Source organism: Trachymyrmex cornetzi, unplaced genomic scaffold (genome assembly GCF_001594075.2).
Source record: "Trachymyrmex cornetzi isolate Tcor2-1 unplaced genomic scaffold, Tcor1.1 scaffold44, whole genome shotgun sequence".
NCBI lineage: Eukaryota > Metazoa > Arthropoda > Insecta > Hymenoptera > Formicidae > Trachymyrmex > Trachymyrmex cornetzi.
In genome coordinates, this window is record NW_017299179.1 from 926,334 (window position 1) to 952,560 (window position 26,227).

Below are 26,227 nucleotides of genomic sequence, written 5' to 3' on the forward strand. Positions count from 1 at the left end.
ATGTTACTTACTGATCGGCGAGACTTGGCCAGATGCGTTGAACAGACAATCTGTCCTATGGCGGTTACAGTCACAATCGTGTACACACACGCAATTGTCTACACGCACGTACGCATGTGTGTACTCACGCACGAGCAAGTGAACGTGCGCTCAGGGCCGACATCAAGCTGGAGTATAAATGATCGCACTGACTTATGCATAATACAGATATACATATATTCTATAAATAATAAGTAACGAAATTATCTTGAAATTAATCTCGTTGGATTAAGGCTCAAAATTAATTAAAAAGGTAATGATTATCTTATAATTACTCTATAGATGATAATTAAATGTCTGCTGATTAGACTTAAACAATAAAAAAGATTAATTAGACATAAGGACAGTCTTTGTAATTAAATCCTATTTTTAAGACTGTCTTGAATCTAATATTTGATTATTTTATTAGCTGGATGGGAGACTGGACTTGAAGTGATTTTAAATACAAATAAAATAAGAAATAGAATCATGAGCCAAAACGAAGATTCGTCTATAATTCAAAATTATATTCACATAATTAAAATTAGAATTGATATGTCAATTCTAATTCAATTTTATCTGCTAAGCCTTAGATAGATTAACGATTTTAATCTTAAATAAAGGATATCGTTACGAACATTGTCCATAATAGTATAGATTTAATTATGTAGACTACATAATTGCGTAAATATTAATTTTTTAATCGTATGGAAAATTGAAAACGGAAATAAATTCAGGATTGAAGCTCCAGACGAGGGTTTCAAGAGCTTCGCCTACATCACTATAGCCATAACACAGGTGTGATCGCGCGCACGCGCGCATCGCGGCCGCGTGTAAAGTCGAAGACCAAAGTAAGCGAGCGGCGAGCGGCGACGACGGCAGTCGCGACGCTGACGCGAGGCGGTGTATCGCGCGGTGCGCGAGTTGGCCTCGCGATTTTCGACTCGTGCACGCGAACGGAGGCAGTATCGCGGTTCATCCGAGTGCTCCAGGTGATACCGAAGGTCTAAATTGTGAAATAGACAATTTTGCACGGAGATGTGACCAATTGTTCAACAACGGCGACCTTGGCGGGACGGTGAGTGACCTCTGCGACGCCGCTCTTCTTCCTACTCTTTTGCGCTGCCACGGAGCACACGCGTGTGTGCGAAGCGTCTTCTTCTTCTTCTTCTATTCCTGCTCCTTCTTCTCCCCCTGGTTTTGCACCGCTGTATAGGTATTTTCCCACGGGAAAAGTGACCTTTTAATTGCCACGCCGGTTGCCGGTTAACGAACCGAGTCTCTCATTAACGAGTCTCTCTTTCCCGCGTGGTTTTTCCACCGATGGGAGATACACGCGCGCTGTCAATCGATGATGACATGCTGCAGACTGTCGGAATAAACTTGTAGAAAAGTACTGTACTATTAAAAAATGAAAATCATCAAAAGTACATTTAATTGTTGTTTATAAAATATACGAAAAGTTTATTTACGAAAATCTAAAAATGTGAAAATTTGAAAATTTTTTAAATACGAAAAGTTGATGGTTTGAAAAATTTTAAGTTTTATTTTAAGAAACTTTTTTTAGGACGAAGAAGCGAAAGAAAAAGGTTCTATTATTTTTATTATTTTATTTATACAATTTCAATTTAATCACTACAAGTATCTTGTATTATTATCCTTTAATATAACACATGATATTTATATGTTATATAAAATAATAAAAAATTTATCTCTAAATTATAATTCTCTAAAATATAATTGAAGAAAGAATTAGAGAAAGAGAGTATTATAGTAAGATTATTTTATTGTTTTATAAATTTACTTTGATAAATATTTAAAAAAAAACATATCTTAGAAGTCTCATCGCTAAGTTTGAAGTTGTAGGAATTCAGAGCGAGAGAATAAAGTAAGTTGATTTAAAAATCTTACGATCCGACATTGTATTTAAATCGACATTGAACTTGCTTTATTTTTGCGCTCACCCTTGCCACTGAAATCTCTCTTTGAACTCGAAAAAGAAAAAGCCCTTGAAAAGACTTGACCAGATCTCGCCCCGAGAAGAAACGTGCTGTCTCGGAGGAAATCCGATTTGCAGAAGACCTAAAACGAAAGGCCTGTTCTCGGGGAGAAAGCCTCCCTTGATACGACACGCGTTGCGACGCGTGCGTTCCTCGGGCGAGCGAATCAATATTTGGAGGGTAGGCGTTTGCGTCCCGACGAACGGCGTCGAGGCCGACAGAACGTGAGTCACTCACCCCTGTAGCTGTCCGAGAAAGAGAGAACGAAGCAAAGAGAAAGGGGCTGCTGACCTCCCTTTCGCCCCCTTTTCTCGTGTCCGATACGCAGCAGCCCTCGTTACGAAAGTCTCGTTTTTTTTCTCGCAGACTTAAGCCGTTCGCTCTTTTTTATTTTTATTTATTTTAATTTTTAATTTGTTTTCATCTGTTTCTATAGTTATTAATTTGGATAGTCGTAGATTTTCCGAAAAATTATTTTTTATGAGTGTAACAACACAAAGTAAATATATTAAATGTTAGAGATGTGCGAACTATTCGAACACAAACTATTCGAAAATTTCGAATTTATGGCGGATATTCTTATTTTAAGACCATCTTAAGTAATGTCTTAAGATGCAGCTAATGTTTATAACAAACTATAATATCTTAAAACTGAACTTAAGGCAGTATCAAATATAAGAATCGATTATAAATACCGGCCTAGATGTTTAAATATAAGAATCAAATACATATATTGACAATCTTAATCATATACATACACTAGGTGTTGATCAATGAAATTATAAATATTCTAATAAATTTTGTAATTTTCACCTTATTCAAAATACACAATCAACTCTCAGATTCGAATCGGTTCGATTCGAAGTTACAAAATCTTGATTCGCCCATCTCTATTAAAATGCATTAATTGCATCAATTTTTGTTTTTTGATTGTTATTATTTATTGTTATCAAGATCAATTATTACTTTAACGGAATTCATCATTACTAGATTCACGTTATATAAAAAAAAATACAATTCATAAAATATAATTGAATTTTTTTGTATATATAAAATTATGTTGAAAATTATAGAGATTAATTTCTAGAGATTCGAAAATCAAATTGAAATTCTTTAGAAAATTTCAGTCTGCACAACATTCTGTAAATGTAAGGATATTATGTAAATTCTCTCGTTTTTCCAGTGGACTTTGCCGAAAGTCGATGCCGCAAATCGATCCATCGCACATGAATACCTTCTTTAATTGAGACACTCGTCGGGTTTTCGGATGTCCCGGTCAAACGATCAGCCAGCTGTTATGAACGCACTAATTTACAAGCAGGCTTCGCAGAAGCGTGAAGCCAAGTACGTGCGGGCCTAAGTAAACCCATTCGTGCGAGAGACGCGCATGTACGTACATATACACACGGTGGGAACAGGTTCCACATAAAATCAAACGTTCTTCCGTGGAACCCTTATCCATGCCGGACATCTTCGCTGCACTGCACGCTGCCGCGCATCGATACGGGCCGTCGCGTTGGGAACCTTTCCGGATTTTTCAACCCCGAAACGATTCCGAGATAATCTCGAGATGTACGGCTGTATCGCATAAATCTGATTGAATCAACGAGATATATCGAAGACTATCATTAGGTTTTATAAATGACTATAAAAGAGCCAAGATCTCTTTCTAAAGAATATATAAAAATTTTATAATATAAATCAGATCTGCATATTTTTTATATTGCGTTACTTATACTTTACCATACAGCTCAATTTGGAATTTATGGATAAAATGTAAGTAATATCAAAAATATGCAGATTTCTGATTTATCGCAGAATGTCTACATTTTCCTTAAGTATTAAAAATATTTAGATTTCTGATTGTGTCAAAGGATGTTTATAAAATAATTCCATAATTAGATCCGTACATTTTTTATATCGCACTACTTACGCTTGATCTATAAATTTCAAACTGAAATATTTTGCAAATTATATTTTATCCATAACTTTGAAATTTATGAATATTGTAGTATAAGTAATGCAATATAAAAAATATGCAGACCTGTGTGAATATCGAAGAATTTTTGCATATTCTTCGGAAAGAGATGCCGACTCTTTTATTACCACTTACAAAACCTGATGATAGTTTTCGGTATCTCGTTGATCTCGTTATGTGTTTCCAGTTAAAAAACTGGATAATTAAAAGGTTGTAATATCGCTTGCGAAACAAGTAAGATTTCATAAGAGATTATTTTTGCATGCATATTATTAACCGTACTAATATGGGTAACTAGTGACCGAGCAATTTCCTGTACGTGCAAGTTTCTTTGAGTCTTTCGGTAATTATAAATTATACTACATTTTATTATTTTCCAAAATAAAGAGTCAATATTTATTCTAGAAAGTTGAAAGTATGTTAGTAAATTTTTAGAGATTTTTTAAATTATTTTGAAGAGGTGAAAAAAACGAAGAGATTTTAGTGACCCTGATGGTGTGGATGAGGCACCAAATTGTAGATGATACGGTAAGAGTTAAAAATTTTAACCCTTAAAATGATAATTTAACTTAAAATTAAAATACTTATACTTGAAATAAAAAATATTTTATAATTAAAATACTTATACCTTTAATTATACTTAAAATAAAAAATATACTTATACTTTTAATATTATACTTAAAATAAAAAATATTTTACAATTAAAATACTTATACTTTTAATTAATTTAATTTTCATTTTAACTTAAAACGATGTTATGCGGAAAAAAGAAGCTAGCCGCCGAAATATGAAATAAGTATCTCTCGTCGGCGCCGGTGATATCGATGCGTGTTTCGCGAGGTGCCGCGCACCGTCGCGTCGTGTCGCATCGCGTCGCGTCCCGTTGGCGACGAAAAACACCGCGACTGCGATCGTATACACGTTGCAAATCGATTCCGATCGCATTTGCGCGAATTCACTCCACGCCCAAGCAAATCCGACGACGATCCCGTTTTCTATCTGGCCACCGGTAACGAGCGAAACGAATACCTCGCGGTAATCCTCTCTTTCTCCCTTTTCTCCGACCTTACCGTTACGCGAATATGGTTTTGTACTCGGGTTTTGTAACGGTACGGATTGTGACCGCCACGGAAATAAAGAGATTTCTCCGCAAATGTTGCGACCGTGTTGCCGTTAAAAGAGTGCAGTCCACATCGCATCCGTTTCAGACTCGAGACATTGCATGGGTGCATTCCTTTCCTCGCCCCCTTTTTTCCACGCTGTCATTCGCACGTCTTTTCCTCCGACAATAAGTGGAGTGTTGGCGAGTTAACTTCGCCGCTGGAAGCCACAGCTGGAAAATTTCCTCGGTGATTGTGTCTATTAAGGTCGTCAAGTGAATCTAAACACGCAATATAGATATATATTTCTTCATTTTGGATAAATCTGTTCGTTGCTGCAATCGTATATTAAAATTTAAATTACAGATAATATTGCAATCACTCAAATTTATTCGTAATGTCCGGGTGTAATTATATTTAGCGATGATGATTAAAAGATAAAAGAACAATTAATGATTTACACGACTTGATAAATCTGATAATGATGCGAGTTGCGTATTAGATACGCAACTCGCCTGATCGCGTGACTCTCGGGCCTTTATTTCTTCTTCAGACTCGCAGATTTTCTTTTATCAATCAAAATTAATGCCTAGAAATAGGACATAAATCCAAGAGAAAAATTACGCGGCGTTTACATGTAATTCTGAAACCCCAGTGGAACCCAAACACGCCATCGCGATCGATTGCGTGACTCTCTAAATCGCTATATAATTCTTTTTTCCTTTATTTCGTGAATACAGGATTCCTCTATTATTTCCCCTACTATATACTATTTTACTCGCCTTTTCGAATGATATATAATTTATATACTATTTGAAAATGTGAATAAAATAATATTTATTATTTATATTAATAATAATAATTTATAATAATATTTATTATAGAGGAAGATATTTATCAAGATATACATTATACAATGTAATACACATTTCTGTATTTTAAAGTAAAGATATCCCGATAATAGAAATTTTAGTCCTACTTTCCACCTCTTTCAACCTCAATTAAACCTTATAAACTTGTTTTTTTTTTATACTTGTACAATCAATTAGGATTGTATCTCTTTTAATATTACTTAATCTACAGCTTCTATTTAGAAAACTTCTTGAACCTAAAAATAGGAAATCTTGCAATAATAGCTATTTACAGGCTCAACGTAGGAGATCAATTCATTAGATTAAAAGCTATTATAAATCTTTAGAGTCTACATACGTCCTAAAACTAAGGTTCAAGGTAGAAGAAAAATTTCGACTTGGCATTTATCTAAGTAATGCCCAACTCTGGACCCTAGCGCGGTCGATTGTGAAGACTATCGAACACTGTTAAATTTTATAGGGTCAAATTAACTTAATGCGAGTCGCCACTGCTCTTACTCAATAATATCGTTATTTTTTTACTAAAACAATAGTTATATTTGACACTATACAGTACCAATTTAACATTATAAAGTGCCAAATTTAACCCTTACCGTACCATCTACAATTTGGTGCCTCATCCATATCATCAAGGGTCACCAGAATCTCTTCGTTTTTTTCACCTCTTCAAAATAATTAAAAAAATTTTTTTTAATTCACCAACATCCTTTTAACTTTCTAGAATAAATATTGACTCTTTATTTTGGAAAATAATAAAATGTAGTATAATTTATAATCACCGAAAGACTCAAAGAAACTTGCACGAGCAGGAATCGTTCGGTCACTAGTTACCCATATTGGTAAGGGTTAATTATCATTTTAGTTACAAATAACGATATATATATATAGTAGGAGCAGTGGCGACTCACATTAAGTTAATTTGACCCTATAAAATTTAACAGTGAAGTATTTCTTTTTCTCCACAGTATCGTTCACGCATACGATACTCTGTCAGCTCGATCGGCATCAGCGCGATCCCTTTCGCGTCGCTTGTTTCCCAACGCTCATCGTTCGCGCCATCGGTCGAGTAAACTCGCTTGCTCGACGAGGACTCTCGTCTTGAAAGAATGGAGATCCTCTAACCGAGTCGAGTCTTCTCCTCGAGAGATCTCGCTCGCCGGTCTCTCTTCGCGTCGCGACCTTGAGCGGGAACCACGTACACCGGTTATTGTAATAGCCAGGCCGGGGCCGTCCCTCGCGTGTTCGCGTTCATCGAGCGGACGGACCAGCCGAGTCGGTGGTTGCAGAAGAAAGTTGGCGGGCGTAGAGAAACAGAGAAAAAGAGGAGGAAAGAGAGAGGGACGAGCGAAGGAGAAAAGGAGAAGAAGAAGAAGCGGAGGGAGAGTCGCTGACACCGGCCGCCAAGAGGAGGACGCCTCTGGCGATTCATCAGAGTCGACCGAGACGTTTTTTTTTCGTCGAAATAATCACCGGACCGATTCTTACCGATCCCTGCGTGCCTGATCTTCGCCTACCTGCTTGCTCGTCTGCTTTTCCTCCTCTCGCCCATCGCGTTCGCGTATATGCAATCGTAATGAGATGCGGCCTCAAACTCCTCTCTTTTTGGAGCCGTTTATTACAGCACAGGGGATTATTTGGGGGATAAAAATTTCGTTCGACGAAATTTCGCTTCGCGAAAGGCGTGCGTTGCGCCTTGGTTGGTAATGTTGGTATCTCGCTCATCTTCGCTTATATTATACGAAGCGATCGTTTACCGCAAGAATATCGTTAATCGAGGAACGCGTATGCATGGTATGCGAGATCGTTCATAGGCTGTTCCACCAACGGGAGAAGAGGATACGACGACCGCGCGACGCGCGCGCATGCATCTCTTCCGCATCGCATTCTTCGACAGGAGGCCGATCCATAAATCTGGTGATCGTTCAACGAGTTTCCTTTGAACTCGCACGCAGATTCCCCGCAGAAATAAACTATATCTTTGCTATCTTTCCTTAGATAATAAATACAGACACCATGAACCATCATTATAAAGATTCCCTGCTCTCTTCCCAGTATCTGACAAATCAGAACTTCGAATTTCTTGGGAATTGAAATAGATAGAAATAGATTTGTGTAATTATTACCGAATTCAAAGTTCTGATTTTTATTGGGAAGACAGCAGGGAATCTTTATAATGTTGGTTTATAGTGTTTGTATATGTTATAAATATATTATAGATATATTTATAAAACTTTAACAAGCAAAGCAGTCCTCTAGTCATATATAGGTTTCGATTTAATTATATTTTAACTCTAAGGAGAATCTAAGGAGAAAAAAATAAGGAGAGGCAAAAAATTTAGTTACTTTGGAAAAAAGTTAATTACTTTGAAGTATTTCAAAAACAGCTGATTAAAAAAAAGAATAAAATTTTTAATAGTTGCATAAATAAAGCTTTCATATTTATATAGGAAAAGGAACTTATTTTTTATTTAATTATGCCATCAAATTTATAGATATTATAATAATAGAATAATTTAGATATGTCAGATCTAGCTACCTTTTTTTTTTACAAAAGAAAACGATTGGGAAACACAGATAAATACTTTTATAGTCGTTTACAGGCTAATACCTTTGGTAGTTTACACTTCGACGACTCCGGTAATCGCATAAACGTCCGGAAAACCGGTCGCCCGCGCTTAAGTATACATGTCTCTATTAAAACAGAGAAATCATGACGTTTCTTTCGTGGTAGACTCATCCGAGATAACAGGTTTAGCTTGATTCACCGAAACAGTGTATCGACTCCGATGTATACGTTTTGGAACCCGAAAGCATTCAGGCGCAGCAGTCGGAACCGGATTCTACTACAAGTTTAGATCGTTTTCGATATAATTAATAGTTCCATCGTAAGCCACTTTCATTTAATAACGAAATAGCTGCACGCCCTTCGCGATGACCTGAAAAAAGGATAGATAATTTTATGGAAAGTATATCTTTTGCGTATACATTATAACTTATCTACAACCTTTGGAGAATGTTTTGAAGAAAATATCTTTTTGGCGGAAGTAATCTATACTCCGATTAAATTAAAAAAAATAATATTTTTATTAAAACGATTTTGGTTTAATTAATTACGATTATAAAGATTCTCATTCGTCATTGGAATAACGTATCATACGAAAAAATTTCGAGATTTTTCATATCAATAATTATCACTATTATGAGCATCACGCACAAAATGACTGTATAATCATAGCATAAGCTATAAGCTTAAGCTGCATAACTTTACGCTATGATTATGCAGCTCACGGTGGAAGATGCCTTATACGAGTTGACTCACCTGTCTTCTTCCACCATGATGCAGCTTGTGTTATTTTGTGTGTGATAGCCGATGGCCCTTAGACTTTTATATCTGACAAAAAATAGACGGTGTTGTAAAAGATCAGTCGTTTGAAAACTGTAAGCTCAGTATCTCACATAACGGTTAACATCGCCGAATAGCCTTTGACTGAAATATTTTTCAAGAAGATATATTCAAGAATATTTATCAAAAGATAACCACGCGTCTAAGAGCTTTGAAAATTCTGCTTGGTCAAGCGGAAAAATTAATGTCCCCATTTAAGATATCTCAATAGGAATGGTGCATCGCAGATAACAGCATTTAATATATGAGATAGTTTATAGATTAAGGCTTTAACGGTTTCTTCTTTTGATGTTACTAACAATTATTTAAAAAAAAAACCTAACCATATGAATCTTTAACTAATATTAAATTTTAGTGTTAACATTATTTTTATTAAAGATAATAAGATAGCAGAGCTAAAGATAGCACGTCCTTCGTGATGGCTTAACAAGAGGAAAATTTAACAGAAAATATATCTTTTGCGCGTGGGTATGTATTATATTTACAACTTTTGGAGAATGTCTTCAGAAATGTCTTCGATGAAAATGATCCCTTTGTTCTCATTTTACACTGAAAAAAAATATAGTCAATTTTAATAAATATTTAGTTGAATACTGTCAACTAAATATTTATTAAATATAAAGATATATTTATTTGATACAAGAAATGTTAATTTGATTTAACAATCATTTTTTTTACTGTACAATATTTATTTACTGTAAGTAAATGTTTAGTTGGCAGTATATTGAACTAAATATTTATTAAAATTGACTATATTTTTTTCTCAGTGTACAAACATTACTTATTAGAACAATTTAGCGTGTTTTCTCGTATACCAAAAAAAAAAAATAAAATATATAGTTGATAATTTTTGGATTCGCTGATTTTAACAATAAACATTCTAGCTCAAAGAAGTGAAAATTAAACAAATCTGTTGCTTTCCATGAGGAAAACGTGTCACGCTCGGATTACTCAACGATATAGTATTCGACATAGCGGTCTTTTTCTCTTTGCCCTTTCTTCATTTTGTTTCCTGCAAATAAGTTTCTAACCTTCGCGACGCGGAGGCCTGGAGGCTCGATTGGGTCCATGCCGGTACGCTGACCGTGGATTGGCGAGAACCGGATCGTCTAGATCCCCCCGAGCGACGAAGAGGACGATCGGTCCGGATCGGCTGGACTTATACCGAAGTAAAGTATCGGACTATCGCGTTCGTTCTCGGCATGATCAACTCTAGTTGCCGTAATTTCTCGCAAGGACCGACGAACGGAATAATCTCGCAGCTGCACGAAACGGGAGGATGCGCCTATGCACCGCGAGCGTCGCATCTTCACGCGATTGCATGATGCATTGCATTGCACATTACGGACTAAAGTTTCTCGGCTTAATCTACTCGATGAGTTGCACGCGAGATGCCTGCACATAGGCATTTCACCACTTGAATATTTGTTTTTACGCTCATTTAGGGTGCAATAGCATTCAGTGGAAAAACTTAACGATTCAATGTTGAAATCAGATTAATCAGATTAGATTGATGATGAAGAGCGAACGCTTTTTTCTGAATTATCTTAAAATCATACTTTTTAGAAATCCACATATCTAGAGAATTCTAGAAAGTTTTCTGTAATTACAGAAGTAATTTTTTTATCATTAATTTATATTTGAAAAAATATAGAATTCGTATATAAATACATGTTTTACAAATAAACTCTTCAAATTAATGCTTTTTTCTTTAAGACCCGTTATTAGTATCGATCAGATAAAGTATTAATTAATAATACTTAATTAAAGCAAATTAATTAATTAATTGGAACAAATAAATTTTGTAATGTTGTAACTACAATATGTACATATCTTTGCCAAAGTTTACTACATTTTTCCCAACAAAAGTTTCTTTTTTCTCTCGTAGAAAAATGATGTTTAAAACAGAAAATTTCCTTATTTCATATTTTGTATTTAACTTATTTAATTTTATACTTTGAAATGTATATTTTCTCAACTTCTTTGAGTCTATAAACTAAAAAACTGAGTTCTGTGTACACAATCGATTAACCGACGAATCGTTATTTTCCCTTCTTGGCTCGCTTAAAAAGTCGTCGCGTTAACATCGATACTGGCAGCAGCAAATCAGTTCGAGATGCGGTTTGCGGGTACTTGTTACAGGAATCGTTGATCAAGAGACTCAGCGATCGAGTCTTGTGATGCTCGAGTACATAAATCAACTGTCTATGTTTATTGTATTGTGAACGTCAATCTCTTCTCTCTTCATTTAGGAATTTTCAAACACGATTTAAGACATTTTGAGAAGTCCGATAGTATTATAAAAAATTTACCAGTATTATATTCATCCACTTATTCGATTCTGTTACGGTTGATTTTTTCATATCGATTCTTCCATTTTTCGTTTTTTTATTTCCATTAATTTGTGCTCTCGCTCGTCCAGGATTTTACAGTTATTTCTTTAAAAATATACGCTCTGAAATCCAACGGCTCGTTAACTCTCCTGAGGTGTTAAATTAAATTCCCAGCTATGTACGACAGGTACAACGAAGCGAGTAAAATGGTTGGTCGGTATTTATATCCGGACTCATCCTCGCATAGCTTTGCACTCGCGTTGATATCAAGCATATCGCATTATGCGGCTTAAGATGTATTCGATGTTTAAATAAGATCCAGTTTTCAACAGCAACATTTATCAAAACAGGTAATGCAAATATGGACGAGAAATGTTTTTATTTATCGATTCTGTATCGCATGATATATTTTAAATAACAATTCAGAAAGTTCCTCCCACATTATGCGTTATGCAATTTATTATTCCTTTTCTTTCTTTTTCGAGATTTTATTAAAATAATTTAATTATTTAATTATTATTCTTTAATTTTTGTGTGTATAAACATTTGCAATAGAAAGTTAGTAATTATATTAGTAATTATATTTACACAATGTCTTAATTATTATGATTTTATGAAATTATTCTCGTTTACGAAATGAAAGAAAAATCACCGCGATGTGAAGATAATTCTTTTCTCCAGACAACCTAGAATTATTGTGAGAGATATAATTAAAGAAAGTAACTCTTTATCAAAGAGAGATAGATAATTATCTGTCCTTCTTTGAAATATTTTGACTTGAAAATTCTATTATCATTTGATATAAAGAGAACGTTAAATTTTAAATTGTATGAGAGATAGAGTATGTGCTGCATAAGCAGACAGCTGTGCAATGAGAATCACGATGAACTCAAGATAAAGATCGTAGTCTTCCGTTCTTTCGAGCATGACAGCGGACGTCGCATTACTGCATATTAGATCCCATTGTTCCTCAAAGTTAGATGTCAAGGGCGCATGTTTTGAAAAAAAAAATTCATACACTAAACTTTCCCCAACATTGTTGTATAAATGTCCATATATTACTCACATACATAAAACTATTATCTGTTAATGTACTAATTACAATATAATAAGAGTTGTAACAAGATTATCGTGTGAAATGACTAATTATCCCGCCCGACTTAAATCGGGCTGAAGAATTACAGCAACGGTATCTCATATATATTTTTCCTACAATTGGAGAAATCTGCTCTTCTTTACAAGAGACGAGTATCGTCTTAGTGCGCGCGATTCCGTTGCTCGCGATCGACTTTCTCAGGATCGCACGCGTGCGCGCGTTGAAGTCGAGCGTGAAAGAAAACAGCCCGGAACTCGAGAAGCGATGAAACGGCCGATCGAGTTAAATTGCGATAAGCAATGTAAGCATGCGTGTAATGTGAGAGGTCGGCAAATTTTACAGCCGACGAAAGACCGGTATCTTTGGGGCAATTCACTGCAGGGGCACGACCGGAAGTAGTTCGTTTCCCACGTTTTGCTGGCGAAGGAAGGTCGCTTCTCGCTAGGGGGAAACGTGTGCGCCTCGAAAATCGCCGTCTGTACCAGCAATTATGGTACTTCGCTGTAGCGAGAAAGCAATTAAACTCGCCAGAGCGAAATAAGGCGTAAGAACGAGACACTCGTCTTCACGTCCTTATACACGCTGACTCGTCCTTACTCGTGCGACCTGTCTTCCAGGTTGAGTTAAAGGCTGCGCAAGGAACAAGAAGAAGTCCACGCGAGAGATTACTTTCAGTCGCGATGTCATCCATCGTGATTACTATCATCCTTTGCTTTTCCCGATTCCGATATTTTACCGAGCTTGTAGCAAGTTACCTCGAAGTAATTACTTGAGGTAAATAAATGACTTTCCATTCGTTCTAATGGAATGAAAAAATTATCTGCATTATTTTAATGTATATATAATGATTCAGTAAACTTATTTTAGCGATAATTATCTTAAGTATCATCGATCTTAAGTGTAATAACTAGTTGCTTTACGGTTTCAAAACAACTTTTTCTTGAAAAAAAAATTTTAATATAAATAAAACCCCTATTTGCTTAAAGCAGGTTTGATGCCTGATAATATCTTTGTGTAAATTTTACAATTCCTATTTTAAAGTAAACTTGATGAGATCCATTATTTGTCGGTTTTAAAACACAGTCTTAGATTGAAATTGAAATACGTGATACCACAAATTAAATTAATTAAAAAAATTTAAGATCGATATATCTTTTTTTAGATGAATCCTGGTGCATCGGTGTGTTAAATTCGCGAAGGATTCGCGAAGATAGACGATCATGAGACACTTAGGAAGAGAACAGCACAGACCGCAAGATCGCGCGGATTAAGTGCGTGTCGCCATGGCAAGGTGGAGATGGATGCTGTTGATCTTGACGACCATCTGGACGCTGGGCGATGGCTACCTGACGGTACTACCATCCAGCACGCCCGTTGGCACTGTCGTCTTCGAGGCAGGAGTGCCACAGCTGGGTGGTCGTCGCAAGTACGAGGCGTCCAGTGAGCGCACAGCTTGGTTTGCTCGGAAGCTCCTCAAAGTCCATCCACATACAGGCCGTGTAACTCTGGCAAAGACGCTCAGCTGTGAAGGTCTCCAGTATCCGCGCGTTTTCACCTTCTACGTCGACTCGACGAGTTCCCGCCTTGGTAGACCCACTATCGATTACTATAGTTTACCATTGAGGATCCTGATTACTGGATGCGGTGGAGAGAATCACGACCTGGCGGCCACCAGAGGCTGGATGGCGGAGACTCTGGCCTCTTACGCGATGCCCAGCACCGACAGGTTGGAAATCGGCTGTTAGATGTAGATAAAAATATTAACGAATGTAGATACTGACTCGTAATATCGGAATTTAATTTATTTGACGAAGTATAAATGTAGACAAATTCTGCACATAAAAAATATAAATAGATTCCTCATAAAAAAAAAGAAACTGTTCTGGAAAAACAGTGTGGTCAGAATGGTACATTAACCCAGGTGTAAATTAACTTAGCTTAACCAACTTAGATTGTTATATTTAACTATATAAAGTAAATTTAAAAAAGAATAACTTAATGCTTAGTTTTTCAAAGATTAAAATTCATAGCTAAAGATCTAATTACATCGATAGGTTTACCGAGGTATGCCTACGGACGTCTCAACTGGTGGCAGCTCTCCGTGATTTTCTACCTCAAACGACATTGAAGGAATGCGAAACGAGATGGGGTGGAGTGGCAGATCCCAGGTTCCTCGTGGAAGGTGCCGCCGGGGACCTGGTTTCCGCTACCGAGCAATGCCTGGTCGATCCATTGTGGAAGGTCTCAGTTAGCATGAATTTGCGCTGCACCGGCGACTCACGTCTGACCGATGCCGAGCATCGGTTGAAGATTGTGTTTCATCACCATCAACTGGACGACACTGATCTTGGTAGAAGGGTGAGACGAGAGCTCAAGAATCAATCGCCGTATTTCGAGCAACATCTCTATCTCGCCGCGGTGGAAGAGGAAAAAGAGCCGGGAATGTACGTGACTTCAGTGAAGGCTAGAGACCCCGAGAACGGCGCCGTACGATATTCCATGAGCTCGCTGGTAGATGCGAGATCGCAAGCATTATTGGCTCTTGATCCAGTAACTGGAAGAGTGACAACCCGTGCCAGGTTGGATAGGGAAAATGTCGACGTGCACTATTTTCGGGTGCGTATCGAATTCCAAAGTAAAAAGAAAAAAAATTAGAAATATAAGCATTGCTCTAACGATAAGAATAAATTTAATAAAAAAAAAAACATTATTTAAAAGACGTACGTCTCTCTTCTGTTTAAAAGTAATTTATTAACGTTGTAACGTGCAGTTAAAACGAAAAATAAAAAAGTTCTAATATCAAAATAACGTTTAATTACAAACATGGATTATTTGCCAAATAGGTGTTGGCGGTGGACGATTCGTTTCCTCCGCGCACCGGCACTACGACTCTTCAAGTTAATGTGTTGGATGCAAATGATCATACGCCCAGTTTTGAGGGACCGGAATACGACGCGTCGGTACGTGAAGGTGTTCCCGTAGGTTCCACGGTGATTACGGTTAAGGCTACTGATCAGGATACTGGAAGAAATGCCGAAGTGGAGTATTCTATCGTCTCTATCACGGCAGGGAGTAGCATCACGCATATGGAGGATGCAGCGACTTTCAGAATCGATCCAAGGTTAGTACTACAAATATCATGTATTCCGGCATATTTGAAGAAAGCTTGATTTTTTGACATCCGAAACTCATTATCTTAATATTTCGTTTAGGAAGTTCTTTTTTATATTCATGAATAAAGAAGATTCCAATCTTTTTCTATTATATGAATTATAGATTATCTTCTCTATATTTTAGTACTATCAATGACACGAATAAATTATGTAGAATCTAATTTTTATTTTCTTTCTTTCTTTGTTTCTTCTTAACTTAGTTTTTCTTCTTCAGAAGATCCTATGATAAAATCTTTTATATGATCAACTCAATGAAATATAATTTTGCATGATTTTTATATTCACAATATAAATCTTTGTATATCTCACAGATCCGGCGTAGTCACCACGCGAACTCCTCTCGATCGCGAGCAAACCGAGATTTACACGGTAGTGCTCAGCGTTACGGATCAAGCGACACCACCTTCGACGCGACGTAGTTCAAACGCGACCCTAGTGGTACGTGTGCTGGACGACAACGACAACTATCCGCAGTTTACCGAGCGCACATATTCGGCGACCGTGCCAGAGGACTTGGACTACACGACCAATCCAGTGATAGCCCGTATCAGGGCGATGGACGCGGATGCTGGCGCCAACGCTGCTGTCCGCTACGCTATCATCGGCGGCAACACACAGAATACCTTTTCGATCGATTCAATGAGTGGCGACGTAGCCCTAGTTAAGCCACTCGACTACGAGTCCACCAGGAGCTACAAGATCGTCATACGCGCTCAGGACGGTGGCTCGCCCGCGCGTTCTAACACTACCCAGCTGCTCGTGATGGTTAGGGATGTAAATGACAACGCGCCAAGATTCTATACCAGTCATTTCCAAGAAGCAGTGTCGGAAAGCGTACCAGTGGGATATTCGATCCTGAGGGTACAAGCATACGATGCCGACGAGGGTAACAACGCACTCATCAAGTATACTATCGGTGCGCGTGATTTCACCGGCGCCTCCACAGAGAACTTCCCCATCACCGTGAAAGCAGAAACTGGTTGGATCTACACGACGAAGCAATTAGATCGTGAACAATGCTCAAAGTATATTAATCTTTTTTATCGATTTTTAAACCGTCATTTAATCGAAGTTGGAATAATTGAAATATAAATCAACGCGGATAAAAATTGTACGAAATATTTAAAAATAATGTTTGAAGAAAAATATATAAAATAATCTCTCTCTTCCATTCACTACATAAAATTTTACTTAAAAAAAAACTTATTTTAGATTCTTTAGCAAATCCTTTAACAAGAGATTCTCGTTTTGATTTTAGATACCAATTCACCGTAATTGCGGCGGATTCTGGAGAGGAACCAAAATCCGCGAGCGCGACGGTATTTCTCACAGTGACCGATGTGAACGACAATGATCCTTACTTCGAGCCAAAAACCTACGAGGCTGTAGTGTCCGAAGATAGTCTGGCGGGCACGCCGGTCACCACAGTGACCGCCACCGATCCGGATGAGGATTCCAGGATCCATTACGAAATCACGGGCGGTAACACGCGCGGACGTTTCTCTATCTCTTCGCAAAACGGACGTGGCCTTATAACTATCGCCCAGACGCTCGATTATAAGCAGGAGAAGCGGTTTGTGTTGACAGTGACTGCGTCGGATACCGGCAGCCGCACTGATACCGCCTTGGTTTATGTCAACGTGTCGGACGCCAACAATTATTCTCCAGAATTCGAAAACGCACCTTACTCAGTCTCGGTGTTCGAGGACGCGCCGATTGGCGTGACAGTCCTGGTGGTGAGTGCTACTGATGCCGACGTCGGCAAGAACGCCCAGATTACATACAGCCTAGCGACTGACAATGGCGAACAGGTGATCACCGAGTTCACCATCAATCCACAAACTGGAGCGATTACGACGACAAAAGCGCTCGATCGCGAGTCGGTACCCTCGTACCTGTTGACAGTGACCGCCCGGGACGGTGGAGTGCCATCGCTGTCGGATACTACCGATGTGGAGATCTCCGTCACAGACGTAAATGACAACGCGCCGGTCTTCGAAGCGCCACATTATCACGGTTCGATTCTCGAAGATGTTTTGCTAAGCACTAGCGTGCTGAGAGTCGCGGCGACCGATGCGGATACCGATCTCAATGGCCGGGTAAGTGTAGTTCTCTTCGATAAAAAATGATGCTATGATATAATTTAAATAAGAAATATAGCATACTAATTGGTTTGCTTATATAAGTAAATACAAATTTTAATAATTCATAGAAATCTTGAATTTGTAATATAATCAATAAATTATTAAGTTAGTATCTTTGATCGATAAAAACTATTTTTATCAATTTTTTTAAACGACAATTATAAATATAAGCATAATAAATAGTAAAAAGTTTTCATACAACTTTTAAAATTCTTTCCACAACTTTCTAATGAATTCAATATGACTGATCCAGGTAAAGTACGGTTTAGAGGATGACGGCGACGGAGCGTTCACGATTGACTCTACGACAGGCATTATCAGGACCGCGAAAATATTGGACCGAGAATCGGTGGCATATTATACTTTAAAGGCCGTTGCCACAGACCGCGGTTCGCCCGCACTTTCGTCCGTCGTTCCTGTTACTATCAAGATTGAGGACATCAACGACTCGCCACCCGCCTTTGAAAACGATAAGATCATTCTTTACATCGCTGAGAATTCCCCGATTGGCTCAACCGTCGGTGAAATCTACGCCCACGATCCAGACGAAGGTCCTAACGCAGTGGTGCAGTACAGTATCATCGGCGGTGAGGATTCCAACAGCTTCAGTTTGAATGTTCGCCAAGGCGCCGATCGCGCCGAATTAATCACCCTCGAAGAACTTGATTACGAATCGCCGAAGAAGAAATTTGAACTCGTGGTGCGAGCCGCGTCACCGCCCCTGCGTTCGGACGCGGTGGTGCAGATCCTAGTAACTGATGTGAACGACAACGCGCCGGTGCTTAAGGACTTTCAAATAATTTTCAATAATTTCAAGGACTTCTTCCCAACTATACCAATTGGCCGGATACCAGCAGTGGACGCTGATGTGACGGACAATCTTGTCTACAGCATCCTCGCCGGCAACAACGCGAATCTAATCGATCTCAATAGGACCTCTGGCGAGATCCGATTGTCGCCACAGCTCAACACTAACGTGCCGCGGGTAGCGACTATGGAAGTCGCCGTGACAGACGGTATCAACGAGGCAAAGGCCACAATGACATTATCAGTACGTCTGATCACTGACGAGATGCTGCTGAACTCGATTACAGTAAGACTGGACGACATGACGGTAGAAGCATTTCTCAGTCCTCTTCTGGGTTACTTTCTGGATGGTTTGGCAGCTATCATTCCGTGTCCGCGGGAAAACATCTTTCTCTTTAGTGTTCAGGAAGATGCAAACGTGCAGGGCAAGATTTTGAACGTGAGCTTCTCGGCACGCAAGGTCGAGCCAGGCACGGTTGACGAGTTTTACAGTCCGCAATTTCTTCAGGAACGAGTATATCTCAATCGTGGTATCCTGGCGAGATTGGCAACAGTCACTGTTCTGCCCTTCGACGACAATCTCTGCGTTCGTGAGCCTTGCCTGAATTTTGAAGAGTGCCTGACGGTGCTCAAGTTTGGCAACGCATCTGGTTTTGCCAGCAGCGACACAGTTCTCTTTCGACCCATCTATCCGGTGACCACATTCGCGTGCAGATGCGCTCGTGGCTTTACTGGTAGTCGCGAGGCTTACATGTGCGACACCGAAGTGAATTTATGCTACTCGAATCCTTGCATGAATGGCGGCATCTGCCACAGGCGAGAGGGCGGATATTCGTGCACCTGCCAACCGGATTTCACCGGCGTAAACTGCGAGATCTCAATGAACCGCGACGCTTGCTCACCTGGCATCTGCAAAGGTGATTCTCAATGCACCGTGAAGAATACCGCTGGCTTTACCTGCGAAGGTTGCCCTGTGTCCGCTCTGGAAAGCGTAACGCCTTTCTGCGAGTTGAAAGCACGCAGTTTCGGTCCGGCGACATTCCTCACCTTCGCTTCTCTCAAGCAACGTCATCGTTTTCATCTTAGACTGAAATTTGCTACCGAGTTGGCTGATGGTCTGCTACTCTACAACGGCAGATACAATGAACGCCACGACTTTATCGCCCTGGAAATCGTGGATTCGCGCGTGCAATTTAGCTTTTCCCTCGGTAATGAAGTAACAAGAGCAATGGCGACCGTTCCTGGCGGTGTCTCGGACGGCCAGTGGCACGAGGTTGTGGTCTCGTACATAAACCGAACAGTGACAGTGTCTCTAGACGATTGTGACGTCGCGCTCGCTCTAAAGCACGGCGAGAAACGACTGGGTCCGAAATGGACCTGCGCTGGTAGGAGCGAAAGAGTTCTCGAGGAACGTTGTGGACTTGTTACCGAAACCTGCCACAGGTTTCTGGACTTGACTGGACCGTTACAGTTAGGTGGTCTGCCAGCAATCCCATCCAGCTTCCAGATCCGCAACAAAGACTATGTTGGATGCATTAGTGATCTTTACATCGATCACGTTTTCGTTGACTTGAATTCATTCGTAGCCGACAATGGAACGAATGCGGGTTGCCCTGAAAAAGCTGCCTTTTGTGCCTCGTCGCCTTGCAGGAACAATGGTAAATGCCGTGAGATCTGGTCAGGTTTTGTTTGCGAATGCGAACATAACTTTGCCGGGCCTATTTGCGCCGAAGAAATTGGCGCACCGTATAGCTTTCACAGCAATGGCATGCTCGGCTTCAATCCGTTACTGCGACCTATTCAATTACCGTGGACAACGGCTCTGAGTTTCCGCACTCGCGCACAACTAGCATTCGTCATGAGCGTGCAGATCGGTCAGAATAGTTCAGTCCTGTTGGAAATCCGAAATGGCAAACTGGTCGCCTCGCTGGATGGTGCTGATGTAATACGAAGTGGCTGTACAGTTGCAGATGGCGAATGGCACCGTATGGAGATTGTCTGGCAAAGCGGTCACGTATCCCTAGACACAGACTATCGCGAACGACCTGTGACAGTGCCGCTACCAGCTAAGCTGCAGGGTTTGTACGTTGGCAGAATCCTCGTAGGTGGTCCAGACCAAGCGACCAATATCGATCTACCGTTCTTTGACGGCTGCCTGCAGGATATACGAATCGGCACTAACCAGAGCGTTCTTCAGCGTCCAACTATCCAAGAGAACGTTGACGCCGGTTGTCCATCTGAAACCTACTGCAACACGGAATGTCCACAGGCATCGATCTGCATAGCGCAGTGGCGGTCGAGCGAGTGTGTGTGTGCGGCTGGCCACGTAGGTAGTAATTGCGAACGCATTTGCAATCTCGAACCCTGCAGCGACGCCGGTACCTGCATCGAAGATACTAGCGACTTGCGGCGTGGTTATCAATGTAAATGCGTTTCTTCCGATATATCCGGAGAATACTGCGAGACGAAGAGCGAACAACCCTGTCCGGCGACATGGTGGGGCTCTCCAATTTGCGGGCCCTGTCACTGCGACGAGACCAAGGGCTATGATCCCGCTTGTAACAAGACCACCGGCGAATGCCACTGCAAGGAGAACCACTACCAGCCGAACGGGCGGAAGGAGTGCATACCATGCGAGTGCTACACAACCGGCAGTTTCGGTCCTCGTTGCGACAGTGAGACCGGTCAATGCCGTTGTCGAACGGGAGTGATAGGTCGTTCGTGCACCGACTGCCCAAATTCTTATGCTGAGGTAAAAGAATAGAGAGAAATGTAAAATATATTTTAGCTCTAATATTTTCTTTTAATAATTTAAATACTATGAATATCTTTAAAATAAACTTTTAAAATAAAATAATTTTAATTCAAGAAGACCATCGCTTTTAACGATGTTAATTAAAATATTGATATTTTTTAATATATTAGGTGACCCTGAGAGGCTGTGAAGTAGTCTACGATGGCTGTCCCAGATCGTATTCGGATGGTTTGTGGTGGCCGCGAACTCTTTTTGGGTTGACAGCCATCGAAGACTGTCCCGGCACTGCCGAGGGCAAAACTTCCAGATCCTGCGACGACAAGTTAGGCGGTTGGCAACCGCCCGATCTCTTTAATTGCACTTCGGAGGCCTTCATCGAACATCGATACCAGCTGGCGGCTCTGGAGACCAAGGATCTCACGCTAAATACCTACGTAGCCGTGAAAATGGCAAAAGACGTTTACAGAGCGGTGAATATTACGAGAGAAATGTATGGAGCTGATCTTCTGGTGACGGAATCCTTGCTAGTGGCTTTGTTACGTTATGAAGAAAGTCTAGTGGGTCTGAACTTGACTCACAGTCAGGACAAGGATTACGTCGCCCATCTGATTGGCATAGCCGGAGCAATTCTAAGGTCCAAATACAAGGAAAAATGGGATAAGATAGGAGAACTTAACGGAGATAGTCCCGATAAGATTCTGGACGCTATGGCGAGATACTTGAAGACTTTAACAGCATCTCAACATGATACTTTTACCAATCCCTTTGAAGTAGTCAATGATAACGTTGGTATGTATATGTGAGACCCTTTATCTCTCTTCCTTCCAATTTAATTACTTTAATTAATGAAATGATTTATTATAAATTTATTAACTATATTTAACATTTTTAGATATTCTCGTTGTTTCTTCAATCTTCTCTAAAAAATTAAAATTAAAATAAATTTTTTAATTTAAGAATAAGTTTTGTGCGCGATACACAATGTGGCAATGTTAAAATTTAATTAAATAGTAATATAAAAATAATAAAATTTAAAATTTCCGCTAAAGTATGTATTGCACTTCATACCGTGCAAAGGAATTAATTTTTAACATTTATTTTAATTTTATTATTAAATCATATTTTAGTACTGGGTCTAGACATCGTAACATCGGAGAGTCTCTTCGGCTACGAGACCATTGAGTACAAGGAAGATCCTACTGTATCAACAGCAAGACCCGTGGAAGCTGATCGGAAAGTCATTCTACCTGATACCTCTGCTTTTCTGAGCTCTTCAGCGCATTTTGGTCCATCTATTAGCTTCCCAAAGTACAACAATTACATGGCTGATCCAAGCAGATTCGATCCGCACTCAAAGATCCAGGTGCCACTCAACACGTTAGGTATCAAACCCGTCATACAGGGTGAACTAAATGTGAAGAACAGTCTGAACAATCGAAAGGCCGTGCTGAGTTACGTACAATACAAAGAACTTGGTGCTCTCTTGCCACAAAGGTATATTATATTGCTCAATTATTGCGTATGAATTTCTTGTTATTTTAATATAATAAAAATTTATTATTTATATTTTTATTAAACTTTATATGCAAAAATGAGAATAAAAGAATGGCTTATCTGACTAATTATTTTTAATGCTAATACTTGAATTATAGATTCGACGACTCGGTATCAGTTAGATGGGGGGTAGAAGTAGCAGTTGGATCGCCCGTAATGACTATCTCGGTGTTAGTTCCCTCGGATAATGGCTACGAGTCCTTGACAGGAATCCCTTTACAGTCACCGATTCAAGTCAGACTTTGGCTTCATGAAAACGATGATTTCAAGACCAGAACAAATCCGCAATGCGTCCATTGGAGCACAGCGAGAGGGTAAGAAAAGTTAATTGACTTTTCACAAATTAAGAAATTTTAATTCTTTATAAAAAACTAATTTTATTTAACAATTGATAAATTTAATTGGTCACAATTCATTTGTATAAAAATTTGAATTTTATTCTATTTAATTTTAATATAAAAATTTCATAATGTTTAGAAAATAATTTCTTTTACCTGATCAATTTCAGAAGCGGTGAATGGAGTCGAATGGGCTGCACCACGGAAATTGAAGACAATTCCTTGTCATTCGGTACTATTGTGAACTGTTCTTGTATGAAACTGTCCACCTTTGCCATACTGACAGACGTACTCGATCTTGAGTATGTTCCCGAGCCATCTTTGTTAGAAGATGTGACCAGTTATAGCGCGTTTATGCTCGCCTTACCGCTGCTATTATCTGCTCTCTTGATCCTGGCATTAATTCGCGGCGGTGGTACCAACTCTAACAGTATTCACAAGAATTTGGTGTTATGCGTTTTTATGGCAGAAATCTTGTATCTAATCGCGCTCAAAGCCAGAAATCCTCTCGTCTCCAACGAATTCCCCTGCAAACTCACGGCGATAGGACTGCATTACGCCTGGTTGAGTACTTTTGCCTGGACCCTCGTAGACTCCGTTCATCTCTATCGGATGCTGACGGAAATGAGAGATGTGAACCACGGTCAGATGAGATTTTATTACACTATGGGATACGGACTGCCGGCTGTCATCGTTGGACTTACTATCGGCGTCAGAGCCGATCAGTACGGAAATTTCTATTTGTAAGTTGAGTTTAATGATTTATTTTTTAAATAATTTTTTTCCAATTTTTTTTTATTTTTAAAATTTCAAAATCCAGCACCTACTATTATAACATAAAAAATTTTATTAGTTTATTATCAAATAATAATATCTTTATAAAGATAAAATTGAAGATAAAAATTAAAACTAAAATGAGATGATATAATTCTATGGCGATAATCCGTATTATAACATATCCTTTCGCGACTTGTTAAAATTACTAAAATATAATTATTATAATACAATAGAATACAATTTTTAGAATAGAACATAATTTTGAACTTTTAAACGGAATTTTTAATTACATAAATTTTTATTTGATTTTCCAGCTGCTGGTTGTCCATCTATGAAACCGTGATTTGGTCGCTCATAGGTCCCGTTTGTGCTGCCGTGTTGGTGAATTTCTGTATTCTCGTAATGTGCATCCGCGCAGCGTTTACTTTGAAGGAGCACATCATGGGTTTTGGAAATTTACGAACGCTCCTATGGCTCTCTGTGGCCTCATTACCTTTACTAGGATCAACATGGACTTTGGCGGTCCTCAATGCATCAGAGAACTCGCCGATGCTATCGTATTTACTGAGTGTTGCTATCGTGGTTCACGCGGCATTTAGTCTAATCGGCTACTGCTTCATCAATAGCAGAGTTAGGAGAAATTTGTATCAAAGTCTATTAAGGTGTATTGGCAAAAAAACGCCTTTGCTAGAAGGAAGTATGGGCAACGGAAGTAGCAGTCAAAATGTAAATGGCCATTCGGTATGTAATTTAAAATTGATCTCTTGCTATAAATATATGAATTAAGAATGTGAATGCATTAATATTGACGTTTCTGTTTCAGCGTTCAGCGCTAGCTTACTCCTCGACTTATAACGGAGCAGAATCCGTATGTAAGAGAGTTCACGTTGGCGTTTCTACAAGCAGCACAACTTCAAGAAGTACAAATAAAACAGGTTCAAGTCCTTATCGTAGCGATACGCATTTGAGACATACATCAACCTCCACAAGTAATTACAATAGCGATCGAGATCCGTACCTGTCGTCGAGGAGTCATCGATCAGCACTACATTCTCGACAAGGTACAGATTTTAAAAACAGCGGATGAAAAAATTTTTAACTATATATTAAAATTAATTTATTTGAGTTAATTCATTACATAAATAAAATTAAGTTAATTCATGATATTGCATAATCTAGTTTCAATCTAAGACTGTGTTTCAAGACCGATAAATATCGCACAGTTTGTTTGAATTGTAAAAATTGTAAAAATTCACACATACTTGTATTATTATTCATTTATCACATAAAAAGTCATGTTCGATCAAGACCCGCTTTGATCGAAAATTACCTTTTTCACTTATTTGTCCTTAAGTTAATGTTACGCAATGTTTTTAAAAGAATCTACGGAGGTAAGGGGTCAGCGCAGAGAATCAGAATCAGACTCCGACGGCTCGCAAGCTGAAGGAGGCGGCAGAAGCCTGGACCTTGCCAGTTCGCACAGTTCCGACGAGGATGACGTCACGTCGAGGTCGCACAGAAATATGGGAGTGTCTACACAGCAGCACGTCGCTCACAACTATCTGCCCAATATTCATACTAATCCTGCCGAACACTTGAACATACTTTGCTCGAATGCTGAACTCTTCCCCAACATCAAACCGATCTACGCTCCCCGATGGAGTTCCCAACTGCCAGAAGCATATCTGTCATCAAATGGTAAGATTGGCAATCACAAGTTTAAATTAAGAACAAAGAGAAAAACATGCGTAAAAAATCTTGAATCATAAAAAAGATAAGAGTGATTGTAAGATATGAGAGAGAGAAATTAAGAAATAATAAAATTAAATTCCAACTAAAAGATCGAAATATTATTTATCATTTTATAGTAGCACCACAT

The 26,227-nt window shown here is 39.0% G+C and overlaps 2 protein-coding genes across 5 annotated transcripts in view; both read left to right on the forward strand.

Annotated features, from left to right (window-relative positions):
* On the forward strand, positions 1–14,040 carry LOC108764571 (uncharacterized). Its single transcript, XM_018512854.1, has 3 exons — positions 1–80; positions 817–1,096; positions 13,963–14,040. Exons 1-3 carry the CDS (start codon positions 1–3, stop codon positions 13,987–13,989), a joined length of 387 nt encoding a protein of 128 aa, XP_018368356.1. The 3' UTR covers positions 13,990–14,040.
* The window catches only part of stan (protocadherin-like wing polarity protein stan), a 14,009-nt gene continuing 1,816 nt past the window's right edge, over positions 14,035–26,227 (forward strand). For 3 of the 4 annotated variants that reach the window (XM_018512920.1, XM_018512922.1, XM_018512919.1), the window contains exons 1-13: positions 14,035–14,526; positions 14,855–15,416; positions 15,644–15,921; positions 16,285–16,998; positions 17,232–18,072; positions 18,371–21,676; positions 21,850–22,468; positions 22,807–23,173; positions 23,332–23,547; positions 23,742–24,314; positions 24,663–25,089; positions 25,172–25,409; positions 25,729–26,046. In XM_018512920.1, the coding sequence (XP_018368422.1) occupies positions 14,084–14,526; positions 14,855–15,416; positions 15,644–15,921; positions 16,285–16,998; positions 17,232–18,072; positions 18,371–21,676; positions 21,850–22,468; positions 22,807–23,173; positions 23,332–23,547; positions 23,742–24,314; positions 24,663–25,089; positions 25,172–25,409; positions 25,729–26,046 (8,902 nt within the window). In that variant the 5' untranslated portion in view covers positions 14,035–14,083. Of the gene's footprint in view, positions 14,527–14,854; positions 15,417–15,643; positions 15,922–16,284; positions 16,999–17,231; positions 18,079–18,370; positions 21,677–21,849; positions 22,469–22,806; positions 23,174–23,331; positions 23,548–23,741; positions 24,315–24,662; positions 25,090–25,171; positions 25,410–25,728; positions 26,047–26,227 lie in introns of those variants that run through there. The other variant, XM_018512923.1, reaches the window with a different exon arrangement.